Source organism: Phyllobates terribilis, unplaced genomic scaffold, assembly GCF_046119375.1.
Source record: "Phyllobates terribilis strain yellow unplaced genomic scaffold, ASM4611937v1 Scaffold_7__3_contigs__length_470593459, whole genome shotgun sequence".
NCBI lineage: Eukaryota > Metazoa > Chordata > Amphibia > Anura > Dendrobatidae > Phyllobates > Phyllobates terribilis.
The window spans coordinates 439443280-439458226 of NW_027362767.1; the positions used below are offsets into that span (position 1 = coordinate 439443280).

Below are 14947 nucleotides of genomic sequence, written 5' to 3' on the forward strand. Positions count from 1 at the left end.
TAAGCCGGGGTACAGTTGGTGGAACCTACCGGGATGTGGTTGTATAGGTCCACCAGATCGGGCAGCTTCTCAGGCCACAGACTGCGTTCTTCCAGGGGCAACGTTTTCAGGAGATCCATTACCACCTGGTTCATTTTCTCACAAAGTCCATTAGTTTGCGGATGATAGGGTGTCGTCCTTATCTTCCGGCAGCCATACAGATTGCAGAATTCCTGGAAGACCTCCGCTTCAAAGGCAGGTCCCTGGTCCGTCAGCACTTGGTCCGGGTACCCGTGTGGACGGCAGAAGTGCTGCTGGAAGGCTCTAGCTGCTGTTTGAGCTGTTAAGTCCTTAACGGGGATGACAACCAAGAACCGGGAGTAATGATCCACAATGGTTAACGCGTAGACGTAGCCACTTCTGCTTGGGGTCAGTTTTACATGATCCAAGGCTACCAGTTCCAACGGCTGCTTGGTGACAATGGACTGAAGGGGGGTCTTCTGGCTGGCACGGTCCTTCCTTCTTAGGTTGCACGGGCCACAGTCTCTGCACCACCTCTCGATGGTTCCCCTCATGCCTACCCAGTGGAACCGCCCGCGCAGCAGGAACTCCAGCTTCTTCCATCCGAAGTGTCCAGCCCCGTCGTGGTATGCCTCCATCACCATGGCTGCGTCTCTTCGTGGCACCACTACTTGCCAGATTAGTTCATGCGTCCGGGAGTTAACCATTCTGCGGCACAACTTCCCCTTGTAAAGGAACAGTCGACTCTTCTCAGCCCACAGTTGTTTGGCTTCCTCCGGAGCGTCTGGGTCAAGGCGGGCATCTGGCTGAGTGAGCATCTCCTTCACCAGTCGGACGGCAGGGTCACTGTCTTGCGTTTCCTCCCAGTTGTAGTGAGGCAAGGGGTTAAACGTAGCGGCTTGCTTACTCCTTACCCGATGGGAATACTGGATAGTCCCATGACGGTGGAACGCGGGGAGTTCGACTTCTTCCAATCCCTCTGAATCTTCTCCTACGTCCGGTAGGTTTGGCATCCTGGACAGGGCGTCCGCGTTGGTATTGGAGCGTCCTGCCCGGTATTTGATTGTGAACTCGTAGTTGGACAGACGGGCCATCCATCTCTACTCTAGGGCACCGAGTCTTGCCGTGTCCAGGTGTGTCAACGGGTTGTTATCCGTGTACACGGTGAACCGGGAAGAAGCGAGGTAGTGCTTAAAGCGTTCGGTGACTGCCCACACCACTGCCAGGAACTCTAGCTTAAATGAGCTGTAATTCTCAGGGTTTCTTTCGGTGGGTCGCAGTTTTCGACTGGCGTAAGCGATTACTCGTTCTTTCCCCTGCTGGATCTGGGACAGTACGGCTCCTAGCCCGATGTTACTTGCGTCGGTGTAGAGGATAAAAGGCTGGCTGTAATCAGGGTACGCCAGGATTTCATCCCCCGTGAGGGCCATCTTCAGCTGGCGGAAGGACTCTTCTTCTAACTTCTCCCATTTGAAGGGCGGCTTCTGGTTCTTGGCCTTCCGGGACTGGCCTATCAGGAGGTCCTGCATAGGAGCTGCCTTTTTGGTGAAACCGGGGATGAATCTGCGGTAATAGCCTACCAACTCGAGGAACTGCCGCACTTCCTTTACACTGGAGGGACTTGGCCATTCCTTAATTGCGGTGATCTTATCAGGGTCGGGAGCCACTCCGTCAGCGCTCACCACGTGTCCCAGGTACTGCACCTTTGGTTTTAGGAGGTGACACTTGGAGGGTTTTACCTTTAGGCCGTAGTTTGCCAGAGCTTCGAACACTTCCGCCAGGTGTTTCAGGTGGTCCTCATAAGTCTTGGAATATACGATGACATCGTCCAGGTACAACAGGACCGTCTCGAAGTTTCTGTGGCCCAGACAGCACTCCATTAATCGTTGAAAGGTTCCTGGTGCGTTACAGAGTCCGAACGGCATGCAGGTAAACTCGCTAAGTCCCATCGGGGTGGTGAATGCGGTCTTCTCCCGGTCCGCCTCTGCTACAGGAACCTGCCAGTACCCGCTAGTGAGATCCAAGGTAGAGAAGAAGTTAGCAGATCTTAAAGCAGCCAAAGACTCCTCACTCCTTGGTAAGGGGTACGCATCCTTGTGTGTGATACGGTTGATTTTCCGGTAATCTACACACATCCTCATGGTGTTGTCTTTCTTTTTGACTAAGACTAGTGGAGCTGCCCAGGGGCTACAGCTATCCCTGATCACCCCAGCCTCCTTCATGTCCCTAAGCATCCCCTTGGCGTGTTGGTAGTGTGCAGGGGGTACGGGTCGATACCTCTCTTTTATGGGAAGATGGTCTCCCGTGGGGATGTGGTGTTCTACCCCCTTGACTCGCCCGAAGTCTAACGGGTGTTACTAAACACTCTCTCGTACTCTTGAACCACCCGATAGACTCCCTGTTTCTGGTGTGAGGGAGTGGAGTCAGTACCCAAATGTAGTTGCTGACACCAGTCCTCCATTGTTTCCTTAGAGCCGTTACCTTCCTCCGGGGAAGATGGAGGCAAGGGCTCCACGGACTGTATGGAATTTTGATTGATGGTATACAATTTGGCTAGCGTGGCATACCGGGGCAGGTACACTTCCCTCTTCCCGATATTTATTATGCGAACGGGCACCCTCCCATGGCGTACATTGACCACCCCCCGTGCTGTCAAAATGGTGGGCCTACTGTCTGAGTAAACTGGTTCTACCATTGCCTGGTAATCTCTACCTCTCAGACCAATAGCTGCCCGGCACCAAATCATCATTTCACTTTTTGGGGGCATGGCAATAGGGAAAGGGTCACACATTCTCACGCTTCCAATCTCACCACCGGAGAGTTCCACCTGTTGCCGTCGCATCAGTGCCCGGATCTCTTTCTGGAGCACTCGCTGTTGGCCGGAGCTGGCGTTCTTGGCAACCTGTTGTAAAAGGAAAATCACCTCTGCAAGACAATTTTCAATTACATTAGTTCCTAGAGTTATCTTTGGGTGACTCTCGTGTTTATCAATGTCTACAATGATCAGTCCCTGTGCTGCCAGTTCGACTCTACCGATTTTAATGGTCACCTCTTTAAATCCAATCTGTGGCACGGGCTGACCATTGCTGGCGATGATACTCAAGTCGTCGTCAGGGTAGCGGGTGATATCCGAGTCATTCCAGTACTGCTTGAAGAGCACGTACGGGATAGTGGTGACCTGTGACCCGGTGTCCAATAGGGCACTCATAGGGATGCCATCCAGTACCACAGGCAAGACTGGACGTCCTCCCACATATCTGTCGCGCCAGTTCGATGGGCCTGATGATCTTTTTCCTGGGGGTTGGCCCTCTACCCCAGGTTGTGCCAGTTTAAAGGACAGTACCTTGCCATATGTCCGGGTTGATTGCAGCGGCGGCAGATGGGTTGTCCGTCCTCGTTGTATCGGTCGCTGGGTCTTCCTCTGGCCGGTGGGGTCCTCCTTGGTCGACGCCACGGGATGTCCTCCGGTCCGGATGCCAGCTGGATCTTTCCTGGAGTGGAAACCTGTAAAAACTGCACAGTTCGGGTTAGCGCATCAACGCTTTTAGCTAGCTCTTGGACCTGATGGTGCAGGTCTGGAGCCGGGTCATTGTTCAAAGCCTGCGCATCAGCTCCCACAGGCCCTGCCGACAAGGGCGCCGCCTCCTGGTGGTAAGTGGTAGTGGGGCGTCTGTGGGTCACAACGCCACCTGGTGCTGGTTCTCGGAGCACCCGGATGGCTCTGTCCTTGAACTGTGCAAATCCCAGATGAGGGTCCTGTAAGGCCATTGCCCGCAACTGGGTTCGGTGGGCATTGCAATATAGTCCCTCTATAAATTGTTCAGTCAACAGCCTGTCCTCGTCTCCCACGCCGTCAGGGTCGGTCTGCTTAATGGCTCTCAGGGCCTCTTGTAGGTTCAGGGCATAGTCCCTTATACTCTCATGTGCCCGCTGTTTGCACCCGTAGAATCTAAGCTTGATCTCGGCTGAGGTGCGGGTATCAAAGGTGTCCCTCAGCCGGGTTAGTATCTCTGCGACAGTCCTCCTCCCAGGTGGCCAGGACTTTACCTCCCTTTGGGCTGCCCCGGTTAATTGGGCCACCAGGATGCTCACTTTTTGCTCCTCTGTGAGGGGGTACACCTGGAAGAGGCTATCCAGCTTTTCTCTAAAGTCATGCAGGGTATGTGACTCCCCTGAGTACTGGGGTAGCCAGGCTGCCCCCGGGATATAGGGCATGGTGAAAGGCATGACCGCAACAGCGGTGGCGCTGGCGGGGGTTGAAGCGGTGAAGCTCTCCTCCGTATCCGACATCCTTCTCCCCCCTAGTGGACCGTGGCCTACCTTGCGATGATCCTCTTCCGTAGGCCGCGGCTCCGCAGTGGATCGTCAGGGTTGAGGACCTTCCGTCGCGCTCCTGTGACGTCGGCGTCTGCTGGGCTCCTTCCAGGACCTTACGCAACGTCCGGACGTGAGGCGGGGCTTCAGTTTCTCGCGCGCTTTCGGAGTCCACGCCCCTCTTCCCGCGCGGCGTCCTCAAGATGGCGTCCAATGGCGGGAAAACTCCACGGCTGGCGGGAAGAAGGCCGAAGATGGCGCCGAATGGCGGGAAAACTCCACCGATGGCGGGAAGGAAGCGGAAGATGGCGCCGGATGGCGGGAATCTTCACCACAGGTAAGTTTGAACAGTCTTTTTCAGGCACGCAGTACCCGGTGGTTGCGGGCACGAGATCCTGCCGACTACGCCAGAAATTGACGCACCCCTGGGCCTGTGTCGCGCAGCGTTGCGCACGCGGGAGCTTACCCGGAGCCGGATCTGTTGAGGGTTGTAGTCTCGTGGCGGTGACCCGGTCCGTGCCCAGGGAGTCAGACTAAGTGGCGCTGTATTAGCGGTAGATGTTGGACGACTACGCCACCCGTTGAATGCAGCGAAGGAGCTGCCGCTGCAGGGCAGACCGCTGAGGCCGGTGGTAGGATTGTGCAGCGTGATAGTATCACCCCCAACGGGAGGGGTATGGCCTCAGGGCAGCCGACGTGGATGATGGGGTAGCAGGAATCACTCAGAGACGATGCGGTGTAATTCAGGGTCTTTACTGGTGATAAAGATAGACCCTCCCGGAGTACTGGCTAGCGATCGGGGCCTGGTCAGTCCTTGAGCAGATGGGATCTCCCCTGGCCAGGCGGAGTTGTAGGCCTCCCAAACTGACTGTACTCTTCTGGCTACCTTGCTAGAGGCGGGTATAAGTAGCCCACGTCCCTGAGTGTACTGTGTGGTGCTCACCCGTATGGCCGGTGACTCGGGGCCTTCTAGTGGCGTCCGCTCCACGACGGCGGTGCTGGTCCCACGCGTGTGACCGTGCCTTCGGGTTTCTTGGCCAGAGGACCTGAAATCCCCTGCCGGGCGGTTTCTGCTGCTGGGTAAAGATTAGTCCCCACAGCCTCGGACTCCGGGTCCGGTGATAGCTTCTCAGTCAGGGCGAGCTCTGCAGCTGCCAGCCCCTGACTCCTAATAGCACTGCTCTCACAGAGCTCCTGATGTTCTTTTCCTATATCTGCTTCTCTTCTCTGTCTCTACTTCTTCTCTACTCACTAACCCTGCCTCAGCCCTAGGTTTATATAGGGGAAGTCCTTCCCCTCCCAGGACTGGGCAGGAGGTGTGGCATGCATAGGATTCCTGACCAAGAGACCTCCCACCTGCTCTCAGACATAACATTGCTGTTACTGTGGAAACCAGACCCCTGGGGTGCCACATATGTATATGATATAGTCCTTGCTGGTATATATATGTATACGGTATAGTCACTGCTGGTATATATTTATGTATATGGTATAATCACTGCTGGTGTATATTTATGTATACGGTATAGGCACTGCTGGTATATATTTATGTATATGGTATAATCACTGCTGGTATATATTTATGTATACGGTATAATCACTGCTGGTATATATTTAAGTATACGGTATAATCACTGCTGGTATATATTTATGTATACGGTATAGGCACTGCTGGTATATATGTATATGGTATAGTCCTTGCTGGTATATATATGCATACGGTATAGTGACTGCTGGCATATATATATATATATATATATATATATATATATATATATATATATATATATATACATACAGCATCGGACTGGCCCACCGGGACACCAGGAGATCCCCCGTTGGGCCCGGGTCCTTGGTGGGCCCCCGTGACGGATATAGTGGGGCCCGCCCACCAGTAACAGGTCCGTGATCTTTCTGACCATGGGCCCATCAGAGGCCTCTGCACGCCGGTCTCTGATGGGCCTGTGGTCAGAAAACATACCTTCCTCTTGATGGCTGCTGCCGCCGCCGGGAGCGTCTGCTCTGTGCTATGTGCTGCGCACAGACGGCGCATAGCAGTGACGTTCAAAGGCCGCCGGTCCATCAAAGCCACATGCGTCAGCATTCGGCCTCTGATAGGCCGGCGGGCATTGAACGTCACTGCTATGCACCGGGCACTGACGTCAGTGCGCAGCGCATAGCAGCGATGTGGAGATGCCCTCCGGCCGGCGGGCTGCTGACAGAGCGCGGCCTCCGATGGATCGGCGGCCCTGTTGCAGACCACGCGTCCACGTCGTTATGAATCTGCAGAGGACGCCGCCTGGGGAGCGCAGGAAGGTAAGAAGTTTTTTTTTTTCTTATATGAATGGGGGGCGGATGGCACATAGAGGCCCATGATGGAGGGGGCGGGATATGATACACAGGGACCCAAGATGGAGGGGGGGGGGGTGACACGTAGAGGCTTATGATGGAGGGGGGATATGACACACAGGGGCCCAGGATGGAGGGGGGTTGACACATAGGGGCCCAGGATGGAGGGGGGGATATGACACATAGGGGCCCAGGATGGACGGGGGTTGACATATAGGGGCCCAGGATGGAGGGGGGGATATGACACATAGGGGCCCAGGATGGACGCGGGTTGACATATAGGGGCCCAGGATGGAGGGGGGGATATGACACATAGGAGCCCAGGATGGAGGGAGGGGGAGCGGATCACACATAGGGGCCCAAGTCCTAGCTGGAAGAAGTGATGGCTACAAGCCTACAACTAAACGGACAAACAGGTCTTCTTCTGGTCTAAAAACACCTAAACAGCTCTGCTTGCCCTTTAAATGTAGGTGTTTTTAGCCCAGAAGAAGACCTATTTGTCCATTTAGTTGTAGGCTTGAAGCCCAAAAGTGGCATGGAAGGCAGAGTAGTTACCCATCAGGGGGAGGTTTCCTTGCCATGGTTGATGGGCACACATGAATTGGCCAATTTATGCTCTAAAAACCTTCGTTTTTATAAGTACTTGTTGCTGAGCAAAACAGTTTAGATCTAATATTTTCATTGTTAAGACGTATCTTGGCCATATGGAGGCTACTGCATTCTTTTGATTATATATATAAAGTACAGACCAAAAGTTTGGACACACCTTATTTAAAGATTTTTCTGTATTTTCATGACTATGAACATTGTACATTCACACTGAAGGCATCAAAACTATGAATTAACACATGTGTAATTATATACTTAACAAAAAAGTGTGAAACAACTGAAAATATGTCTTATATTCTAGGTTCTGCAAAGTAGCCACCTTTTGCTTTGATGACTGCTTTGCACACTCTTGGCATTCTCTTGATGAGCTTCAAGAGGTAGTCACCGGAAATGGTCTTCCAACAATCTTGAAGGAGTTCCCAGAGATGCTTAGCACTTGTTGGCCATTTTGCCTTCACTCTGCGGTCCAGCTCACCCCAAACCATCTCGATAGGGTTCAGGTCTGGTGACTGTGGAGGCCAGGTCATCTGGCGTAGCCCCCCATCACTCTCCTTCTTGGTCAAATAGCCCTTACACAGCCTGGAGGTGTGTTTGGGGTCATTGTCCTGTTGAAAAATAAATGATGGTCCAACTAAACGCAAACCGGATGGAATAGCATGCCGCTGCAAGATGCTGTGGTAGCCATGCTGGTTCAGTATGCCTTCAATTTTGAATAAATCCCCAACAGTGTCACCAGCAAAGCACCCCCACACCATCACACCTCCTCCTCCATGCTTCACGGTGGGAACCAGGCATGTAGAGTCCATCCGTTCACCTTTTCTGCGTCGCACAAAGACACGGTGGTTGGAACCAAAGATCTCAAATTTGTACTCATCAGCCAAAGCGCAGATTTCCACTGGTCTAATGTCCATTCCTTGTGTTCTTTAGCCCAAACAAGTCTCTTCTGCTTGTTGCCTGTCCTTAGCAGTGGTTTCCTAGCAGCTATTTTACCATGAAGGTCTGCTGCACCAAGACTCCTCTTAACAGTTGTTGTAGAGATGTGTCTGCTGCTAGAACTCTGTGTGGCATTGACCTGGTCTCTAATCTGAGCTGCTGTTAACCTGCGATTTCTGAGGCTGGTGACTCGGATAAACTTATCCTCAGAAGCAGAGGTGACTCTTGGTCTTCCTTTCCTGGGGCGGTCCTCATATGAGCCAGTGTCTTTGTAGCGCTTGATGGTTTTTGCAACTGAACTTGGGGACACTTTCAGGCTATGTGCCCACGATGCAGAAACGCTCAGGGTTTTTTCCTGAGCGTTTCTGCATCTCCCTGGCAGCAAAAAACGCATGCGGATTGTACATGCGTTTTCCTGCCAGGGACATGCGGAAGTGAAGCGTTTTTCACTTGCATTTCAGCATGCGGGTTGACAAGCGCTTTCCAAGCGATTTTAGCATCACTTGTAAAGTGCTTGAGAACTTGGTCACACTATATAAATCCATGCAAACGGCATGGATTTATATACTGTGACCAAAAGATTGGTAAAAAATAAAAAAATAAATATATACTTACCCTCTGATGGCCCCCGGTGTCCTGCTTCCCTGCCGGCAGCGGTACACTGAAGGACCTGCTGATGTCAGCGTCGGGTGACCCGTCACATGACTATGACGTCAGCGCAGGTCCTTCAGTCCATCACGAACTGCTGGCATGCGAGGAGGAGCGCACCGCGGGCCGCCAGAAGGTAAGTATATATTTATTTTTTATTTTATTCTTTTTTTTTTACAGTTTTCTATGGTACCCAGGTCCAGAGGAAAGTCTCCTGTCTTCTAGACCTGGGTACCATCCGCACATTGAACGCATGTATTCCGCATGTGCTTATCTAGTGACGTGTAATCCATGCGATCTAATGCAAGTCAATGGCGGCGAAAACGCAGCGCTTCCGCAAAATAATTTGTAGTGCTGCGTTTTTTTCCGCAATGATAATCCGCAGCGGAAATTTCCGCAGCATGTACACAGCACAGCGGATTATCATTGGGGAACATGGCAGACCTTCTACCATGCGTTTTTTAAGCGTTTCTGCAGCCTTTTTTTCTGCTGCGGAAACGCTTAAAAACGCATCGTGGGCACACAGCCTTAAAGTTTTCCCAATTTTTCGGACTGACTGACCTTCATTTCTTAAAGTAATGATGGCCACTCGTTTTTCTTTCCTTAGCTGCTTTTTTCTTGCCATAATACAAATTCTAACAGTCTATTCAGTAGGACTATCAGCTGTGTATCCACCTGACTTCTGCACAACACAACTGATGGTCCCAACCCCATTTATAAGGCAAGAAATCCCACTTATTAAACCTGACAGGGCACACCTGTGAAGTGAAGACTATTTCCGGTGACTACCTCTTGAAGCTCATCAAGAGAATGCCAAGAGTGTGCAAAGCAGTCATCAAAGCAAAAGGTGGCTACTGTGAAGAATGTAGAATATAAGGCTGTGTGCCCACGATGCGTTTTTTAAGCATTTCCGCAGCGGCAAAAACGCTGCAGAAACGCTTAAAAAACGCTTGGTAGAAGGTCTGCCATGTCCCCCAATGATAATCCGCGTGTGCTGTGCACATGCTGCGGAAATTTCCACTGCGGATTATCATTGCGGAAAAAAACGCAGCACTACCAATTATTTTGCGGAAATGCTGCGTTTTTGCCGCCATTGACTTGCATTAGAACGCGCCAATACTGCATCTGTACTTGCGTAATTGGCGTGTTCTAATGTGTGGATGGTACCCGGGTGTAGAGGACAGGAGACTCTCCTCCACACCGAGGTACCATTAAAAAAGCTGTAAAAAAAGAATAAAATAAAAAATAAATATATACTTACCTTCCGGCGGCCCGCGCTGCGCTCCTCCTTGCTTCCCGGCACTTCGCGATGGAATGAAGGATTTGCGCTGACGTCAGAGTCATGTGACGGGTCACACGACACTGACGTCGGCAGGTCCTTCAGTGTACCACTGCCGGCAGCCGGGACCGAGCGAAGCAAGACAGCGCGGGCCATCGGAGGGTAAGTATGTATTTATTTTTTTATTTTTTTGACATTCTCTCGGGTCACACTATATATGCCGGTTGCATGGATTTATATAGTGTGACCAAGTTGTCAAGCACTTTCCAAGTGATGCTAAAATCGCTTGACAACCCGCATGCGGAAATGCATGTCAAGAACACTTCACTTCCACATGTCCCTGGCAGGAAAACGCATGTACAATCCGCATGTACAATCCGCATGTACAATCCGCATGTGCAATCCGCATGTACAATCCGCATGCGTTTTTTTCTGCCAGGGAGATGTAGAAACGCTCAGGAAAAATCCGGAGCATTTCTGCATCATGGGCACATAGCCTAATATTTTCAGTTGTTTCACACTTTTTTGTTAAGTATATAATTCCACATGTGTTAATTCATAGTTTTTGATGCCTTCAGTGTGAATGTACAATTTTCATAGTCATGAAAATACAGAAAAATCTTTAAATGAGGTGTGTCCAAACTTTTGGTCTGTACTGTACATTTATAGAGAGAGAGAGAGATGTGTGTGTATATATATTTATGTATACGGTATAATCACTGCTGGTTTATATATTTATGTATACGGTATAGTCACTGCTGGTATATATATGTATACGGTATAATCACTGCTGGTATATATATTTATGTATACGGTATAATCACTGCTGGTATATATATGTATACGGTATAGTCACTGCTGGTATATATATGTATACGGTATAATCACTGCTGGTATATATATTTATGTATACGGTATAGTCACTGCTGGTATATGTATGTATACGGTATAATCACTGCTGGTATATATATGTATACGGTATAGTCACTGCTGGTATGTATATTTATGTATACGGTATAGTCACTGCTGGTATATGTATGTATACGGTATAATCACTGCTGGTATATATATTTATGTATACGGTATAGTCACTGCTGGATCCTGGCCTTGAGCGGAGGCCGCGGTTGTACAGTGCGGACCACCCTTGTATTGTGGAGCTGAAGCCGCCGTTTCCCCTCACAATGAGGCCGTTCTTAGTCTACAGCCTCTGACGCTGATGCGGTGTTCGGTGCTTTCGCTGCTGCTCTGTGTGAACACAGACATAACCACTTACAGGCTAAAAGATCATTTCAGCTTAACCCTTAATCTGCTGGATGGATTGCCCCCTGGATCATCTCACTGTTTAACTCCTGCAGTGCTAGAGTGAGCTGTCACGCCATGCAATGAGTGCACTGCTCTACTCCTCCATGAAGCCCCTCCCCCATGACACCTGGAGTCACAATTAACCCCTGAAGTGAAGAATGAGAGTGACAGCAGCTGGTTGGTTTTCTTGTGGCTGCCATCTCTTCCTCCAGGCTCAGAGTCTGGTTAACCCCTGCTGTGCTGGATGAAAGAGAGCTTTCATCTTTGCCCTTGTCTAATGCAGGAGGGAGATTTAATCCCTTTAATGATAACTTAACCCTTGTAATGCTGGAGACTGACTAGTGACAGTTAACCTCTGCTGTCCCGAGTCTGGTCTCCTCCCTCCAGTTAACACCTCCGGTCCTCCCCCAGTGGGCGGCGAGTAACCCCTGCAGTCCCGGATGAGGATGAGTTAACCCCTCGGTGTCGGGACGGCGCGGAGCCGGGACACGTTCTCATCAGGAGCTTCCACAGAGTGGTACAGCGGAGCCCCGCCCCGTCCCGTCAGCACCCAATCATGGCGGAGCTCCGCCCCCTTCGAGGTTGCTGATTGGCTGCGCCGTGGTATCGGCGGTGTGTGTGGCCGCTCCGCGCCCCGGGCTCCGGCACTCTCTCAGAGGTAGCGGTGGCGGCGGCTGCAGCTTCTTCCGGCCGGGAGCCCGAGCATGGCCGTGTCCGCGCCTCCTCCAGTGCTCAGCCCGGCGGAGTCTCCGCTGCTAGGCGCGTACAGCCCGGCTCCCGGCAGTGGCGGCAGTGAGTGCCGGATGGTGGAGGTGCACGGGGTGCGGGTGGCGTCCTTCGTGCTGGACGGGCAGGAGCTGATCTGTCTGCCGCAGGTGTTCGAGCTCTTCCTGAAGCACCTGGTAGGCGGGCTGCACACCGTCTACACCAAGCTGAAGCGGCTGGACATCACCCCGGTGGTGTGCACGGTGGAGCAGGTGCGGGTGCTGCGGGGGCTGGGGGCCATCCAGCCGGGGGTCAACCGCTGCAAGCTCATCACCCGCCGGGACTTCGAGACGCTGTACCAGGACTGCACCAACGCCAGGTCAGAGCCCGACAGTGTGCCCCATAATGTACCATGTGCACCCTACATGTGCCCCATAACCTGTACTGCACCAACGCCAGGTCAGAGCCCGACAGTGTGCCCCATAATGTACCATGTGCACCCTACATGTGCCCCATAACCTGTACTGCACCAACGCCAGGTCAGAGCCCGACAGTGTGCCCCATAATGTACCATGTGCACCCTACATGTGCCCCATAACCTGTACTGCACCAACGCCAGGTCAGAGCCCGACAGTGTGCCCCATAATGTACCATGTGCACCCTACATGTGCCCCATAACCTGTACTGCACCAACGCCAGGTCAGAGCCCGACAGTGTGCCCCATAATGTACCATGTGCACCCTACATGTGCCCCATAACCTGTACTGCACCAACGCCAGGTCAGAGCCCGACAGTGTGCCCCATAATGTACCATGTGCACCCTACATGTGCCCCATAACCTGTACTGCACCAACGCCAGGTCAGAGCCCGACAGTGTGCCCCATAATGTACCATGTGCACCCTACATGTGCCCCATAACCTGTACTGCACCAACGCCAGGTCAGAGCCCGATGTGCTGTGTCCCATTTTATAATACAGGAGTGTGCCCCATAACAGAACTGCACCAACCTCAGGTCAGAGCCCAAATTATGTGTTGTGCCCTATTATACAGTACATGAGTGTAGCCTTATACCTTATTATATAGTACAGGACTGCACCAACGCCAGGTCAGGGCCACAAATGTTCTTTATGTTTGCCCCATAATGTGCCCTATATACACTATACACCAAGTCAGACCTCAAACTGTGCACTGTGCCTCATTCTATAGTACAGGAGTGTGCCCCATACTGTGCCCCATATCAGAACTGCACCAGGTCAGACCCCGACATGTGTCCTGTGCCTCCTCATATAGGGCTATTGGAGTTTGCCTGATCTTGTGCCCTGGGCCTCCTGATGTCTCCTGTGCAGTATGTCTGACTTTGCCTTATAATACTTTGTGCTGTCTGTGCCTCGCGTCTCATTACAGTATTACATTATAGATGTCACCTGCAGTCCTACGTAACACCCCAGATAACAGGCCTGTGCCTCATTTACACCTCATGAACTTTACTGCACCGCGTCCTATATACAGTGATCGTCTCACATGTCTTCTGCCTATACGCTGACAGTGGATAGATTGGGGTATGCTGGGAGTTGTAGTTGCCTAACAAGTGGAGTCCAATCCCCTATACTATACTGTTTTTACATAGTGAGCCCACCCTCCTAATACTATGTGCCTCCCTTTACTCACTGTTTACTGTGCCTCATGTACCTCTGTATAGTAATGTCCTGCCTCCTAGTCATATCTGCTGCTCTTCATGTATTATTTCATGCTGTTGTGTTCTGCTTTGTCTTTATATATTGTTAATCATCCATGTGCCGCTCTCTTGTTCCCATACTTGGGGTATTTGCTGTGATGTCGACTACTATCCCCTTAAGGCTATGTGCCCACGTTGCATTTATGAAGCAGAAAATTTCTGCTGCATAAATGCAAGTCCTCTCCCGGAAAAACGCATGCGGAATTCCGCACGCGTTTATCGCGCTTTTTTCGCGCGTTTATCACGCGTTTTCCACATGCGGAATTGCCTTGCGTTTTTTATGCATTGAACAAAGGCAATTCTGCTTGCGGAAACGCAAAATTAAATGACATGCTGCGGATTTTTGAACGCAGCATAAACGCTGCGGAAAAATCCGCAGCATGTGCATAGAACTTGCGGAATCCCATTGGGGACCATGGGGTGCGTGTTACCAAGCGTTTTTCAAGCGTTTACGCTGCGGAAATTCCGCATCAAAAACGCTTGAAAAATGCTACGTGGGCACACAGCCTTACTCACTGTGTTCTGTGCCTGTTGTGCATCCTGAGCCCCCGGGATACAGACACTGGATGATGTTTGTAAATAGATAAAAAAGTTACAAAGTAAAAGCGAAATGGCCAAAAAGTAGTTTTTTCCATTCTGAGTACTGATAATGTAGTAGATCCCACCTTCAGTCCTATGTAAGACCACTGTAAACATACATTTCCAGTGGTGTTACATAGGACTTCAGGTAAGGTAGGATTTCCCTGCATTTTATTGATTTTCTGGTGGGTAGAACTGATGAGATGTTTAGTGTGGTATGAAGGGTTGATGTGGAGGGGAGAATGTTTTCGGTCTTCTGCTTGGGGTCTGGTCTGCACAGGTGATGTCCCCACTTTACCAGTTTGGTGTAATTTGGGGAATTGCTTTGTGAGCAGTTTTCTCATCACGATATGTTGGATGCAGGATGTATACTCCTGGGGGCTGTTATCACGACTGCGCTGTGGACGGTTACCCTTGTATCTGCCTGTGGACCCCATATGCCTCATCACATGTAATAACACATGTACGTGTGCGGCGTGTAAATTTCTGCATT

At 51.1% G+C, this 14947-nt stretch overlaps 1 protein-coding gene across 2 annotated transcripts in view; it reads left to right on the top strand.

Moving 5' to 3' along the window:
• The first annotated feature begins 12049 nt into the window (after positions 1 to 12049).
• DACH2 (dachshund family transcription factor 2) overlaps positions 12050 to 14947 on the top strand; it is a 359667-nt gene continuing 356769 nt past the window's right edge. For both annotated transcript variants that reach the window (XM_073642174.1, XM_073642175.1), the window contains exon 1: positions 12050 to 12518. In XM_073642174.1, the coding sequence (XP_073498275.1) occupies positions 12139 to 12518 (380 nt within the window). In that variant the 5' untranslated portion in view covers positions 12050 to 12138. The remainder of the gene's footprint in view (positions 12519 to 14947) is intronic.